Raw genomic sequence first — 15,759 nt, 5'->3', positions numbered from 1 at the left:
ACGAACGTGTAATTAATTTTATGATCTCCTTTATCGAGGAAAAAAAATCTTTTAACATATTATATGCTTTCTTAATATAACAAGTCATTATTATATTAAATAATATTATATTTTAAAATAGAGTATATTATTACTGTTATAGATAATTAAGTAGACCTTAAATAAAAAAACTAAACTTTTTTAAATATATTTTAACAATTGTAGGATTCTGTTATTTTAATTAAGAAAGATATTAATTTCAATTATTAGATATATTCAATTATGGAAGCTTTCTTTAGTTTTCAGCCAATACAATCTAGATTTAAATAAGAAATCAATATAACCGATCAAATTAATTTATCTCTATTTTAAATTAAATTACCTTGACATTTTATTTTTCGATTTTAACCATCCAGTATCTGAAGTCGATTGGCTCGACTAATCCGGATTTGCACCGAGCAGACCCACAAAAGAGGGCAAAGCACTCTCTCCCGAGTGTTTAAAAAGATTTCATATCCAAAACTCGAACTCGAGACCTTTAGTTAAAGGAGAAGGGACTCTTGCCATCTCATCTCATCTCTAGGGGGTCCCTTAACATTTTACTTTTTCATAAAGCTTATGAGCATATAATAAATTTTATGATCGCTTTTATTGAGAAAAAGAATTCTTCAATGTGCTCTATGGTTTATTAATGTAACGTGTTATATCATAATAATTGAATATATTTGTATTAATATGTGTCTTATATAGCACAATTTAATCGATCAAAATTAAAGGTTGAATACATAAGTTCACCCCCTAAACTTTATAAGTTTAACCTTATGGTACTTTGAACTTTGCGAATAACTTATCGTGTACTTGAACTTAAAAATTTTGATAATATCGCATACCTTTTGACACTCATAGAAAAAATTTTTAGGATTTTTGAATTTTATCTGTAAAATATCGACTTGATACATAGTTAGCATGACTTTTAAAACAATAATTTTCATAATTTTAATTTTTTAATTAGTGTTTAATTGATCTAATTTTACAAATTGAAGGATTATATAAAATAATTTTGAAAATTGAAGTGTTTAATATGTGTAGTTTTATCAAATGAAGTGTTTAATAGGTCAAAATAAAAGTTAAAAAAAATTCCATAATGTTAAAGTAACAAAATTCAGGGATGAATTCATGTACTCAGTCCAAAATTCAATTTCCTTAATTTATGAATATATTGTAAAATTTAGGTGGAAGGAACAATAAAAGGAAAGATGATAATATAACTTTCCCTAAAAACAAAAAAGATGATGATTATTTTCTATTTTTATATAATAAAGTGTTTATATGTTTTATATTTTCTTTTAAAAATAATTTTCGAGAATAAGTTACTTTCTGAAAATAAAAAGAGGTTAAATTTTTATACCAAGATCAAGAATATCTCCAAAGAAAATATTTCATTTTTCTATATTTATATTTCTTATTCCTATAGGAATATTACCGTTCGTATACTCAATCTGTATTAGTTATCAATGAATTGTTAAGTTTTTTTTTTTTTTTTTTAGAAAAAGGTTAAATGCCTATAAATACTACATCTAGTTCTAACTCCTCACAGTCTCACTAAACGCTATCTTTTTTTTTTTTCTCCAATCCCTCATCTCTCTTATCAACAATCTTTTCTCCCTTATCATACATAAATGACTCATACAATGAAGTACAACATTTTTGTACTTCTCTTAATTTCCTTTACCTCATCTATGGCCATGGCTGTCTTACAATTCAATATCGTAAGATATGGCGCCAAACCTGATGGCCAGACAGATTCAAGCAAGGCCTTGCTTGCTGCTTGGACACAAGCATGTGCCTCTACAGAAGCAGCCACCGTTTATGTTCCACAAGGGAAATTTGCTGTAAGCACGACAGTATCATTTGACGGTCCTTGCAAGAACAATGCTATTGTTTTTCAGATAGATGGTACCCTTTCGGCTCCTTCAGATTATAATGTGATTGGTAATTCAGAGGAATGGATAGCATTTAGACATGTTAATGGGGTTACAGTTTCTGGTGGTATTCTTGATGGACAAGGCTCTGGATTGTGGTCTTGCAAGAACTCTGGCAAGAGTTGCCCTAACGGTGCAACGGTAAGTTACGTGATTTAATTTTTATTAGTTTTTTAATCTTGCATTTGGTAATTTTTATTTTCAAAACTTAAAAAGATAATCTTAAAGGCTAGAGTTAATTTTATACCCTTTCAAGAACGTGCATGAAAGGTCCCTGTTTGCTTAAGGCTTAAATTCGATTATTTGTACCTTTCATTTCGGGAAGTTCAATTGTAGGAAGAATTTATAGGTCTATAAAATGTCATTCTTATTCTAATTATATTTGGTTTGCATGTGCAGTCACTTAAATTTATAAATTCAAACAACATTATAATCACGGGATTAACATCAGTAAATAGCCAAAAGTTTCACATTGTCATCTTCGATAGCCAAGACGTCACAGTGCAAGGTGCGAAAATCTCAGCCCTCGAAGAGAGCCCGAACACCGATGGAATTCACGTTGCAGGATCAACCAATGTCAACATTTTCAATTCTACTATTGGAACAGGAGATGACTGTGTATCAGTTGGTCCTGGCACCTCTAATTTATGGGTTCAAAAAGTTATATGTGGACCTGGACATGGAATTAGGTAAAAATAAAGATTACCCAAGCCAAGTTTAACTATTAATATATAACGAATCTCAATCCAGACATTGTTATATATCTGTAATAACAATATAAAATGCGTGATTGGTGCAGCATTGGAAGTTTGGGAAAGGAAGCTCAAGAAAATGGAGTGAAAAATGTAACTGTTACAAATTGTACATTCACCGGTACTGAAAATGGCGTTCGAATCAAGACTTGGGGGAGACCTAGCAATTGTTTTGCTACAGACATTCATTTCCAACATGCTATCATGAACAACGTTAAAAATCCGATTATAATTGACCAAAATTACTGCGATGGCAATCACAATTGCCCGATCCAGGTAGGCTAATGAATTTATGGTAATGAACATACTTATTGAAACGTAATTTTTATTGAAATAAATTTAATGTATTATTGAAAACAGGGTTCTGGAGTGAAAATTTGTAATGTGACCTACCTTGATATCCATGGATCATCAGCAACAAAAGTTGCACTTAAATTTGACTGCAGTGAAACGTACCCATGCACTGGGATTCAATTACAAGATATAAAGCTCACGTGCCCGAACCAACCAGCTGAAGCAACATGCAACAATGCTAATGGAATAGCTATTGGCAATGTTCAGCCGGCAAGCTGTCTTGTAAGCACATAGTACCGTTCCTGTATTAGGTTTTATTAAGAATAAAAAAATAGATACTTAAGTCATGGAGAAAATATTTATATGCATCCATGTAGTTGTGAAAGAGAATGTAATGTAACTTTTCTTTTAACGACTAATTAGAAAGTCTAATTTGAAACTGAGACTCACTTATATTGTTAAAAATTTTAGTTTAATAATTTATTTATGTATTTACTTTAACAAAAACAGATGAAATAAAACAAAATTAGTAACTGCAACATCATTTAAGATAAGCTATTTTAACCATTTCATGCAAAAATCAGGAAATAATATAGGACCAAAAGGGAGGACAATAAAACATATGGATTGGAAGGTGGAAAGTGATCAAAGTTTCGAGTTTCAATGCTTTGCATCACACATGCTGTATAGTCCATTCATAATTCATATACTGAGTTATTGGATCTCTCGTAAATTTTGTATATGTGTGTATTGATTGGAGATCCATGCATTTTTATAGAAGTAAATCCATAATAAGCCAATTTGTACAAAAATTTGAAATATGCGAGGAATTTGGATAGACCAATGATTTATTAACGTGGAAAAAACTTACTTAGATGGATCTATGGCCCCATTAGTGGACTAAACCAATGAAATTAATGATTATTATCGAAATGAGGGTATTTCTAACTATACACTTGGAAAAAAATGATAACTAAAGTCCGAACGCTTTTTAAAAAATACTTTATTTCATTATTTTGGTTTATAAGTGGCGCCCATGAACCTGATCTAGACAAGTAATTTCCTATAGCATAACACCAAAATCTCTTGAAGAAAGGATTTAGTGTATGCTTATGATTAGGGATGGAAGTGGGAGGATGCCTACGAATTTTAAATTATCCGTATTTGTATCCGTTTAAAATTATACTAATCATACCCATTAAAAACTCATTTAACTATCTATTTACTTATCCATATCCGAATCTGTTAATTATTTTATTATTCATATCCGTTTAACACTCGTTTAAATCGGGTAGGATTTCCACAAATTTTTAATAACCCAAATTAGAATCCATTTTAAATATCATTTAAATTAAAAATTCAAACCAGTAGTATTTTTTTAAAAAAAATTAAAACTAGTAATCATTAACATTAGAATCTTAAGTAAAAAAGATTCTTAAATAAAAAAGAAAAAGTTAAGGTTATTCCAAGAAACATCCACATATGGATAAAAATTTCTTAAATTAACAACAACATATAAACTATAAATTCATCCAAATACACCACCATTATTTAAATATTCATATTTTTTCAAAAAAGGTCAAAAGTTCAAATCTTTGAACGAACATTTATATGATAAATATATTATTATTATAGATAAATGGGGATAACTATCCGTAGATACCCACAAGGCTACCCATTTAACTTAACGGGAATCAGATATCCATTGACTGAAATTCGTATTCTACTCGAATCAGTCACGGATAGTAATTTTACTATCTATACCCATTTTAAACCCATTTATAACTATCCAAATCCGTAATAAACGGATTGGATTGGATACCCTTAAATACTCGTGTCGCTTCCATCCCTACTTGTGATCGTTATTATTAACTATCATATTTTAAGCTAAAACTTAGAAGTAAACTATATTGAGTTAATAAATATTGCTTTTATCATCGAACACCCATATGTAATCTAATATTAGGCCAAATAAATAAAGAGAAAAAGTTATGCACTTAAACCGTTTTTATAATTACTGCCAAATCTTTTAGTTGTATTTTATCTTATACTAATTTGTTTTCTAACATATTGTAGCTTAGGGAAATTACTTGTCTAAACCGGGTCTATAGCCAAGCTTATGGATCAAACCAATTACAGTAATAATTTTTTAAAAAATATTTCGATTTTTTGATTTTTTTTTTTTTCAGTTTAAGATTAGAAATACCCTCTTTTCAATAAGAAACCTTATTCTCATTGGTTTGGTCCATGAGTGGGGCATGAAACCGATTTGGATAAAATTTTCCACTGTTAAGTGCATTCTATGGCACACACTAGAGAACTTTGACAATTTTTTAAAAAAGAAAAGCCTCAACCTTTATTATTTTAACAATTGTGGCCAATTTGTTTAATTTTGTTAATTGGTACATGATTTTTTTTTTCTTAGCAATTGTAGCATCCTTTCACTGTACCATCTAATATAGAATGATGTGATTGTTAAACTGCAGATGTGTGCCCCTTGCTTAGAAATATTAGGGCTAAGTGAATTTTCTACTTTAATAATCCTAGCATGAACAATGTCGTCTCCTGCTAGGGCATTACAAATTTTTTCTATAATTTCGAAGCACAGTTGTGAAAAAAATTTGAACCCAACAAAAACTTTTCTCTGATTCTAACTGATCTTTATCATCGCTTAAACTTACCACCATCAACCTTGTTCATCATCAGCATTCACCTAGCTCTGCTCTTTCATCTTTAACAATTTATCGATATCTCTCTTTCTATTTCATTTTTATTTATTAGTTGAATCAGTCATTACAGGGAGGTTAATTGGTGATGGGAAGTAATAATTATCAAGAAAAAGATTTCACAGTTGATAAAATTAACAGAACTTATTTGTCAACAATTGTAAAAATAATCTAAGTTTTTGCAAAAAAAAACTCCTTTAAGTAGATGTTTTTTTGTTCATTTGGCCCTGATGCTAGATTGTATATGATAATTCCATAATTTTCAATGCTTGCCCTACTATTTGGAGGGATACTCAATTTTTGTTATCTGTTTTAAATTCTGATGTTTCTTCTTCAGGTTTGTTGACTTAACATTAAAATCCTAGACTCTGAATATACAGGCTAGACCTACTGGTCTCGGTTAGAATGGATCTTTTTGTTAAATTTGTTCTAGTATTTTATTGATATAAATTAAGTCAACTCTCAAAAAAATAAAAAATAAATACATCATTTTTATAGGAATTGTTATTATTGTGAAATCTAGGCCAATTTTATAGCAACCGTTACTATTATAAAAATTAACAATTCATTTAATAATTAAATTTTATAATGAGATATGTTTATTTTTAATAAAAAAAATCATCTAAGAACTGTTATCATTGTGAAAATCAACAATTTATTTAATAAATAAATTTTATACCGAATTAGGTTTACCTTTAATGGAAAATAATCTAAACCATTTTAGTTAATTCACATTATTTATTAACACCATATAATTTTTTATATCTATAAGTATATTCTAACACTACAAAAAAATAATTCCTTTCAAAAAAAAAAAAAACAAGATAAAAAAATAATGAAATAGTTACCATAGCAAATTAGCGTGGGATTAAAGACCAAAATTTTAGTTACCGATTAGCTACATATTTTGAAATGAAATGGGATTCATTATTGCTATAGAAATTATGTAGCTAATTTAGTGACAGACCGTAATATTATTAGCTACAAGCATTTTAGGGATAGAAATTTTCCAGCAGCTATTTCATTGCTCTATATGATTAGTCAGAATTTATTAAAATTAGCTATGAAATTTTCCATAGCCATTTTCCGAATTTTTCATAATGTAACACTTCCTCCTCAAGTGATAATTGGCCACTTAACAAGTATACAATAGATCAATATAAGCCCATCAGGGCATTATGACCCATTCAGGAATTTCTCTCATCACTGCAAAAAATAATAATAATAATAATAATAATAAAGCACCAATCCACTAGTGATTGATTTTAGGACCGACTTGAATCAGTTGTTAAATAGTGACATAATTGCAACAATTTAGACCTGTATTATTTCAATAATATTAGGTAGGATTTAATTAGTGACCGACAGGATAGATTTTTCCATAGAAATAGCTACATGATTCACAATTCGTAGCTAAATTTGGGGCCAAATAGAGGCAGGAATTTCTGAGACATTAGTGATGGAATGACTAATGATATTAGCTTAGACTAGCAATAGGAGCAGTTTCCCTTGCTAAATATGGCGCAAGTGCACGACGGGAATGTCTGGATATGGAACAACATGTGGCATGTAATAAACAACGAGTGATTTTAGATAAATAACGATCGAATAATCGTTCGTTAATTTTTAAATATCTCTGAACACGTATTCTTTACACATTCATATCGTGGTAAAGCAATTATAAAAAGTATGATTTCAAACTGGTAGCCAATCAATCAAGAATCAAAGATTAACCTAGAGTCCAAAATGATATTTGTTTATTCTTTTACTCATACTTCTTTCCATAGATGGAATATAGAAGCAATCCTGAAACCATTGGAACTAGCTAGAAAGTTTTCCAGCAATATGGTATTGAACCAAGTGATAAGATTAAAGTTAATTAGTTATTTTTAAATATGTATACAGCTGTAGGTTAGCTTTATCATTTGTAAACAACTTATGCTTATCTGATGTAATTGTAAACATGTATATATATGTTGATTGAGATGAATGAAGGATATAAGTTAACAGCCATCTTCTGTGACTACATTTTATGGTATCAGAGCCGAAAACCCACTAGTTTTCGTTTTCCCTTGTAAAATTTTTTGTTCAAATCTGAGTTTAGTCTTGTTTCAATGGCTTCTCCATCTAATCTTCCAAATATTACTCACTCCTCTGGAAGAACTCTTATTTCTTTTAATGCGACTCAATTTCCATTGAAATTGACGCAGGAGAACTATCCCGCTTGGCGTGCCCAAGTTGTCCCTATTCTTAACGGGCATAATCTAATGGGATACGTGGATCAATCCCTTAAATGTCCATCTCTGATTGTTTGTACTAATGATAAAGATGAAGTTAATAAAGACTATGAGGTTTGGATTTGTCAAGACCAACTCATCTTGGCTGCCATTATTGCAGCAATAAGCTTCTCCGCAATGCATATTGTTTCTTCAACCGAGTCTTTTGCTGATGCTTGGGAAAAAATTCAGAAATCTTGTGCCAATAAATCGGCTACAAGGATTCTTTCTCTCAAAGACAAGCTGGCCAATTTTAAAAGAGAATCTCGTTCTATTTTTGAGTATTTGCAAATGGTGAACGCAATTTCAGAAGATTTAGCACTATCTAGAAATCCAATTTCAGATGTTGATCTGGTAGTCCGTGTTCTAAATGGTGTGGGCCCTGAATACTGTGATATAGCAGCAATTGTTCGAGCTCATGATACTATTATTTCCTTTGAAGAGCTGCAGGACAAACTCCAAGCTCACGAGCTGTATCTTAAAACGGTCGATCCTTCGTTTGATTCCTCGCCAATTACAGCTAATGTTGCACAGAAAGGAACACATGTTCGACAAAATTCTAAAGGTCAAAATCAGGGGATTTCGACTAAGAGCATTAACTATGGAGGCAATCAAAATTCTTCTGAAAATATAACACGGTACTGCAGGGGTTCTAGTGGCTCACGTGTTATTTGCCAGATCTGTGAAAGACCTGGGTATATAGCTAAACAATGCTTCGGTGCTAAGGATTATTTCAAAGATAACTTTCCTATGCCACGAGCTCATCATGCTGCTACTCCAAAGTCCTCAGAATTGGATTCTTGATACCGGTGCCTCGTATCATGTAACCAATGATTTGCAGAACCTGGCCTTACCTGCTCCCTATGAAGGTTTGGATGAGCGACCCCTTACTGATGGTACTGGTTTAAGAATTACTTATGTTGGTTCACAATTAATTTCTTTTCCATTCAAAAACTATTCCCTTGCTAATGTTTTATGTGTTCCCAGTGCAAAAGAAAATTTTATTTCAGTCTCTGCTTTCTGTCTGGCTAATAACGGCTCTATTGAATTCTTCTTTGATTGTTTTATTGTTAAGGACCTATTCACAGGGGAGATACTCACAAAGGGGCAAATTAAAAATTCCCTCTATCGTCTTTCCTCAATCACCAAAACTCGGTCTCCTGTTGCTCATTCGTCTATTCGTGGGTCGTCGTTTGTCTGGCATCAACGCCTTGGTCATCTTGCTCCAAGAGTTTGTCGTTATATTTTGTCTAAATTTAGTTTATCCGACTCATCTGTCAGTTTTAATTGCAATTCGTGTTCTTGTAATAAGAGTCATAGACTCGCTTTTGGTGTCTCTTCACTTTGTAGGACTCGTCCTCTTGAATTATTGTACTCTGATGTTTGGGGCCCTGCTCCTGTTAAGTCGATCGATGGATTCAGTTATTATTTAATATTAGTTGATCATTATACTAAGTACATATGGTTTTATCCATTAAAAGCAAAGTCTGATGTGGCTAATATATTTCCCGTTTTTCAAAGCTTAGTTGAGAATATGTTCAAAACCAGAATTGTCTCTGTATACACAGATGGAGGTGGTGAGTTTACTGGTTTAAAAACCATATTTCAAAAGAGTGGAATTAGTCATCTTCAGACACCACCTCACTCACCGTAGCATAATGGAGCTGCAGAGAGGCGTCATCGTCACTTGGTCAAAATAGGTCTTACACTACTTCAATCTGTAGCTTTACCATTTAATTTTTGGACATATGCTTTTCAAGCAGCCACTTTTCTCATAAATAGACAACCAACACCAGTACTTAATATGTCCTCACCATTTCAGCAGTTATTTAATCAGCAACCCAATTATAATAAACTTAAAATTTTCGGTTGCCTGTGTTATCCTTTTCTGCGGCCATACACTCATAATAAGTTTGAAGCAAAGTCCAAACCATATGTTTTAATGGGCTATTCTTTGAGCCAAAGCGCATATTTGTGTTATGAACCCTAAAATCAGAAGGTTTATGTGTCTAGGCATGTGATTTTTGTGGAAAATCAATTCCCATGTGTGAAATTGTGGAAGAAAGAACAGAGTGCTACTGTATGGTATGATTTAAATGAGGACTTTGGAGTAGGGGAGGAAACGGTGCCGTTTGCACCTCATCCAATTAGTACAAACACAGGCAATTCAAAATTGTGTTGAGTCCATCGAATGATTTAATTCTTTCCCCTTTTCATTCTATGGTTCAGTCGACTACTCCCATCGTCGAATTGTCCGATTCAGCTGTCAATCCCACTGTTTTACCGAGTTCTTCATCGAGTTAGTCTGAATCATCTTCTCAGTGTTCTATTTTAGTCGACTTGTCTCAGTCTGGGTCTGTTCGTGTTTCAGGCTCTGCGTCTTCTTCAACTTCAGGTACTGAGTCTTCTTCTATTTCTGCTCCAGTTCAAAGTGTTCAAAATATTCGTACTCATCCTATGGTGACTAGGTCTCTGAATAATATTTTTAAGCCAAAAGTTATTAATTCTGTTACCAAACATCGTATGGCTTCTTCCATTGAACCAACATGTGTATCAAAGGCTTTGAAAACTCCAGAATGGAGAAAGGCCATGTCTAATGAATTTGATGCTTTAATGGCTAATGGCACTTGGGAGCTTGTTCCTTCTTGTAGTGGTCAGAACTTGGTGGGTTGCAAGTGGATATTTCGGGTGAAAAGAAATGCAGATGGCTCCATTGCAAAGTATAAAGCGCGTCTGTTAGTTAAAGGATACAATCAAAGACCAGGTGTGGATTTTGGGGATACTTTCAGTCCTGTATTAAAGCCTGCAACAATTCGAATAGTTCTCACCTTTGCTGTTTCGAATAGATGGAACAGTTGTCAGTTGGACGTCAACAATGCGTTTCTTCATGGTCCACTGCAAGAGCAGGTATTTATGCAACAACCTCCTGGATTTGTGGATTCTGAAAAACCCACTTATGTGTGTAAACTTGAAAAAGCATTATATGGCCTTCATCAAGCTCCACGTGCGTGGTATGAAGCTCTGCGTGATTGTGCACTCGAGTTTGGTTTTGACCAGTCCAAAAGTGATCATTCACTTTTCATCTATAAACAGGGCAGTATTACTTGTTTCTTTCTTGTTTATGTGGATGACTTGTTGCTTACTGGGAATTGTAATAATTTTATAACGTCATTCATAGCCAGGCTATCTTCAAAGTTTTAACTAAAAGATCCGCAGCAGTTGAGTTTATTCTTGGGAATAGATATTCAGCATACCAAAGGAGGTCTGTTTATGTCCCAACATCATTATGTTCAAAATTTGTTGGCTGTGTCGAGTATGGATGGAGCAAAACGTATTTCTACACCATTTGCAACATCAACATGTTTAGTGAAGAATGGACCCAAATCTTTGGACGTTAATCCTACTGAATTACGAAAAATAGTTGGAGTACTACAATATTTAACCTGGCCTAGGCCAGACATTTGCTTTTCTGTCAATAGATTGTCTCGATTCATGCAAAGTCCGACTGCTCAGCACTGGGATGCACGCAAATGGCTATTAAGATATCAGAAGTGTACAATCGATTATGATATTATGATCACACCACAATCTTCTCTTATTTTTCATGCATTTTCTGATGCAGATTGGGCCGGTGATCCCAATGATAGACACTCTACAACCGGTTATGTTCTGTATATTGGCACTATTCCTATTTCTTAGACTTCCAGAAAATAAAAATCTGTGGCTCGCTCCTCTACAGAGGTAGAGTATCGGGCAGTGGCCGCAGCTACATCTGAAGTGGTTTGGGTAAGTTCTTTATTACATGAACTTGGGATATTGGTGTCAACACCTATGTTATACTGTGATAATATCTCAACTACTTATGCTTGCCACAATCCTATCTATCATTCACGCATGAAACACATTGAAATTGATCTTTATTTTGTCCAGGATCTTATCCAAAAGAATAAATTTCGAATATCTCATGTATCAACTAAAGATCAGTTGGTTGATTTACTAACAAAACCATTGACAAAGTCAGCATTCATCTCAAATAGGTACAAGCTTGGAGTACGCAATGGTACCTCCATCTTGCAGGAGAGTATTGAACCAAGTGATAAGATTAAAGTTAATTAGTTATTTTTAAATATGTATACAGCTGTAGGTTAGCTTTATCATTTGTAAACAACTTATGCTTATCTGATGTAACTGTAAACATGTATATATATATATATATATATGCTGATTGAGATGAATGAAGGATATAAGTTAACAGCCATCTTCTGTGACTGCATTCTATATGGCACGTTGAAATCCAAGTTAAAACGGGCCATGAACCATGCATGAAACCAAGGCATATCAAAAGAGCTTAGAAATGATATTTCTTCACTATTTTGAGCATAGCCCGAGCTATAAAGGGAATTTTTCGGTGATACGGAGGTTAAAAACTAGACATGTAGATTTTTTTTAACGATATATCACATGAAAAAATCAAAATTGAATTGGACCATGAATCACTTGAATTAAGTTAGTTAAACCAGACTGAAAAAACCCTAGCCACCCATACATTGGTGGTTAACAGCCCAGGGATGGTGGTTGACCGCCAACATGTTGATGGTCAATTTTCTTCTTAACAGTGATTATACGTGAAATCCACATCGAAAAGGCCCTTTTTTCTCCTTTAGCTAAACCACTATAAATAAAGAGCTGATTTTCACTCCAAAATACACATAAACCTCACCTTGCTCCTTATAAAGTACATTCTCAAAGTCTTATTTGGAATGGTTCTTTGGCCTTCTAACTCTCTTCTCATCTTCTCCACTCATCTTGATTGTTCTAAGTGAGGGACGATATTTCTCTAAACTCACTTTCCCTCTAATATCTTTCTTTAGCTTAGATTTTTAGGTTTTCCTACCTTGGTCCATCAAACCTTCACAAAAAGCCTCCTTTCACTTTGTACCTTCCTTGGCCACCAAAATTTCACTTAGCTTAGATTAATTCTGAAGATCGAAATCAAATTGAAACTTTGAGACAGAAAGGTCCTCACCTCGCTCGTCCACCGAAGAAGAAAGAGTCTAGCTGGTCAGTCCTCCGATTCGATGAACCTCGTGGTCTATGTCAAAAGGCTTAGGTAAGTCCTTTGTTGCTTATAGATCCATTATTGCTCTCTTCATCTAATAGCTACTAAACCCTTCTTTTATTCAAAAACTAACAAATTAATGCTAAAATCAATTTTCAATCTCAAGACCGGTGAATTAATGCAAAAATTGATCTTTTTTATGACAATAAGTTAATGCCTAAAACATGATAATCGAAAATTAATGATGCATCTTTCGAAATTAAAAGTCAATAAACTCCCATTTTTTTAATGGGAAAGAACCATTCGGTCTGGATTACTATCTTACGGGATATGTAGACAGATTCGACTTTCTAAACTCGAGTTGCATACCAAAATCCACTAAAACTCATTTTTCCTTTTTTCTTTTTAATTTTTAGAATAAGAGACGTGTGATTACCTAGAATCTCAATCAAGGGCTAGAGGTAATACTTCTTTATTTTATAATTTTTCTTTTTTTTTTTTTTTTGCGTTCTTTAATGCTTTATTTATTTGCTTACTTCATAGCTTTAAATAAATGCCATCATCTTCATCTTAATTATTTTTTTATCATATTGGATATTAATTAAGGCCAAATAATTAATCATTTAAATCGAAAATCTAGTCCCCCAAATTCCTTTCGGTTTCATCGATCAGTGCACTTTTCTTAAATGGAGTCAAATAAGTTTTTTCTTAAATTTATCTCATAATAAAAATTAAGTAGCGACTCGCAAAAATATTTCCATGCACCTAATCCAAATGAGTGTTTCGACCCGTTTAGCGGATTGGACCTGGCAACTCGGGTATGGGCCTCACAATATAAAAAATAGCCTCCTTAGGCATGGCCAACGGTTCATTTTGAACAAAAACTGAATCGTACTGTAGATGAACCGAAACTGGATCGAAATCGTTGGTTCAAAGTTTTGAATCGGAACCGGCGGTTCAACGGCCTGTCAAAGTTTATGTGAATGTTAAAATTTGAACTTGAACCAGCCTTAAATCGACTGTTCCGGTCCGGTTCGAACCTAAAATTTTCTATTTTTATTTTCAAAATGATAATCACTTAGCATATTTTATACATCTTTAAAAGTCTCATTAATATTTTACTACATGAAATACTTTACTTAAGATTTTTTTTTTTAAATATACTTTACTTTGAAAGTTAAAAATCTAAAAAGTAAAATGGTAAAAGAGAGAGAAATATTTAGTGTAAACTTATATTGTTTTCAACTTTTTTTTTACCCTTTTAAGTTGTTTACTAAGTTTAAAATTAAATTCTTTTGAAGCATTTTTCAAAATTTTCTTATAATTTATTTAATTAATAACATTTAGACAAGATAAAGTGATAATTTATTTTTATAAAATTAATTAATTTTACTCTCATATGAGTATAAGCATTCTAAAATTTATTTAAAATAAAATTTATTAATATTTTTTAAACTCATATTAATATTTTCGAAAGAAAGATATAACGTTAATACAGATTTTTTTAATATATATATATATATATATATATATATATATATATATATATATATATATATATATATATATATATATATATATTGCTGGAAACCGTTATCGGAACCGTCGGTTCGTCGGAATCGCACCAGAACCGGCCGGAACCGTAATCGGATCGGAACCATCCGAAACCAATAATTTAAAGACCGATTCAAATTCAACATTTTAAAAATTTTAAACCATCAGTTCCGTGAACCGGAACCAGCAGTTCAATGAACCGGCCATGCCTACTCCTTCCTCCTCTCGCTTGCTTTTCGTTTTCTTTACTCATTTTTTTCCTTCTCCTTCGGCGGCAGTTCTCTCCCCCTACGCTCAGGCCTACGCTTCATCGACGGCCAGCTCTCAAAATTTTTTTTTGGATTTTTTATTTTTTCTTTTATGTCCGCTCTCTCCCTTCTTTTTTTTCTTTTTAATTTATGCACATGTTTTGTGTCTTTATGTTTTCCATTTTTAATTTAGTTTCTATGTCAATTTTGTATGAAACTTTTTCTGTCATTACTATTTTTATTTTGATATTTTTTATTATTATTTTGTTATTTAAATTATATTTTACTGAAAAATTAGGTTTTAATTTTGAAATGTTTTATTAGTTAGAAATTTTTATTTTAGTTAGAAATACCAAAATAAATTTAGGATTAATAAAATATTAGAAAAAAAAAGAGCATAAATAGCACGAATTCTGAAATTAGTTAGAGTTAGGACATTATTTAGAAATCTCTAAACATAGTTATTATTAATATATTTGGAAAGAAAGCTAATTTTAGGACATTAGTTGGTATTAATATATCTTTTTAGCTAATTTTAGTAGAGAATTAGATATGAAAATATCCAAAATTAGAACAAAATTCAAAATTAGGAATTCGAACGAAATCCGAAATTAATTAGAATTCCAAAATATATTTGTTATGAATATATTAGGGGAAAAAATACCTTTTATAGTTAGAATGTAGTATATATGCACCTAACTTTTGCAAAGTCAATTATTTTTTCTTTAACGTATTTGAATAAATCTATTGTTAAATTTTATGTAAATTTTGAATGAAATGGGTGTTTTTATTTTTTTATTAATATATTTTATTTTTGATTTTTATTGTTTTTTGAATTTTGAATTTTGTTTTAGTTAAAAAATTAGGTTTTAATTTTTGAATCCTAAAT

General features: G+C 31.9%; 1 protein-coding gene across 1 annotated transcript; it reads left to right on the top strand.

The window, feature by feature from the left end:
* The first annotated feature begins 1,621 nt into the window (after positions 1–1,621).
* On the top strand, positions 1,622–3,377 carry LOC119370880 (polygalacturonase-like). Its single transcript, XM_037639864.2, has 4 exons — positions 1,622–2,102; positions 2,361–2,650; positions 2,761–2,989; positions 3,074–3,377. Exons 1-4 carry the CDS (start codon positions 1,659–1,661, stop codon positions 3,299–3,301), a joined length of 1,191 nt encoding a protein of 396 aa, XP_037495792.1. The 5' UTR covers positions 1,622–1,658; the 3' UTR covers positions 3,302–3,377.
* Positions 3,378–15,759: the final 12,382 nt, after the last annotated feature.

This window comes from Jatropha curcas, chromosome 5 (assembly GCF_041381405.1).
Source record: "Jatropha curcas cultivar XTBG-Jc1 chromosome 5, XTBG_Jcur_1.0, whole genome shotgun sequence".
Classification (NCBI taxonomy): domain Eukaryota; kingdom Viridiplantae; phylum Streptophyta; class Magnoliopsida; order Malpighiales; family Euphorbiaceae; genus Jatropha; species Jatropha curcas.
The sequence above is the reverse complement of the archived record's forward strand: the minus strand, read 5'-3'. Positions and strand labels throughout refer to the sequence as shown.

Bases quoted from the DNA above. Each gene is read 5' to 3' on its own strand.
- LOC119370880 (XM_037639864.2), top strand. From the start codon at position 1,659: ATGACTCATACAATGAAGTACAACATTTTTGTACTTCTCTTAATTTCC. The intron at 2,651-2,760 runs GTAAAAATAAAG...TGATTGGTGCAG, and splicing joins GGACCTGGACATGGAATTAG to CATTGGAAGTTTGGGAAAGG. The intron at 2,990-3,073 runs GTAGGCTAATGA...TATTGAAAACAG, and splicing joins ATCACAATTGCCCGATCCAG to GGTTCTGGAGTGAAAATTTG.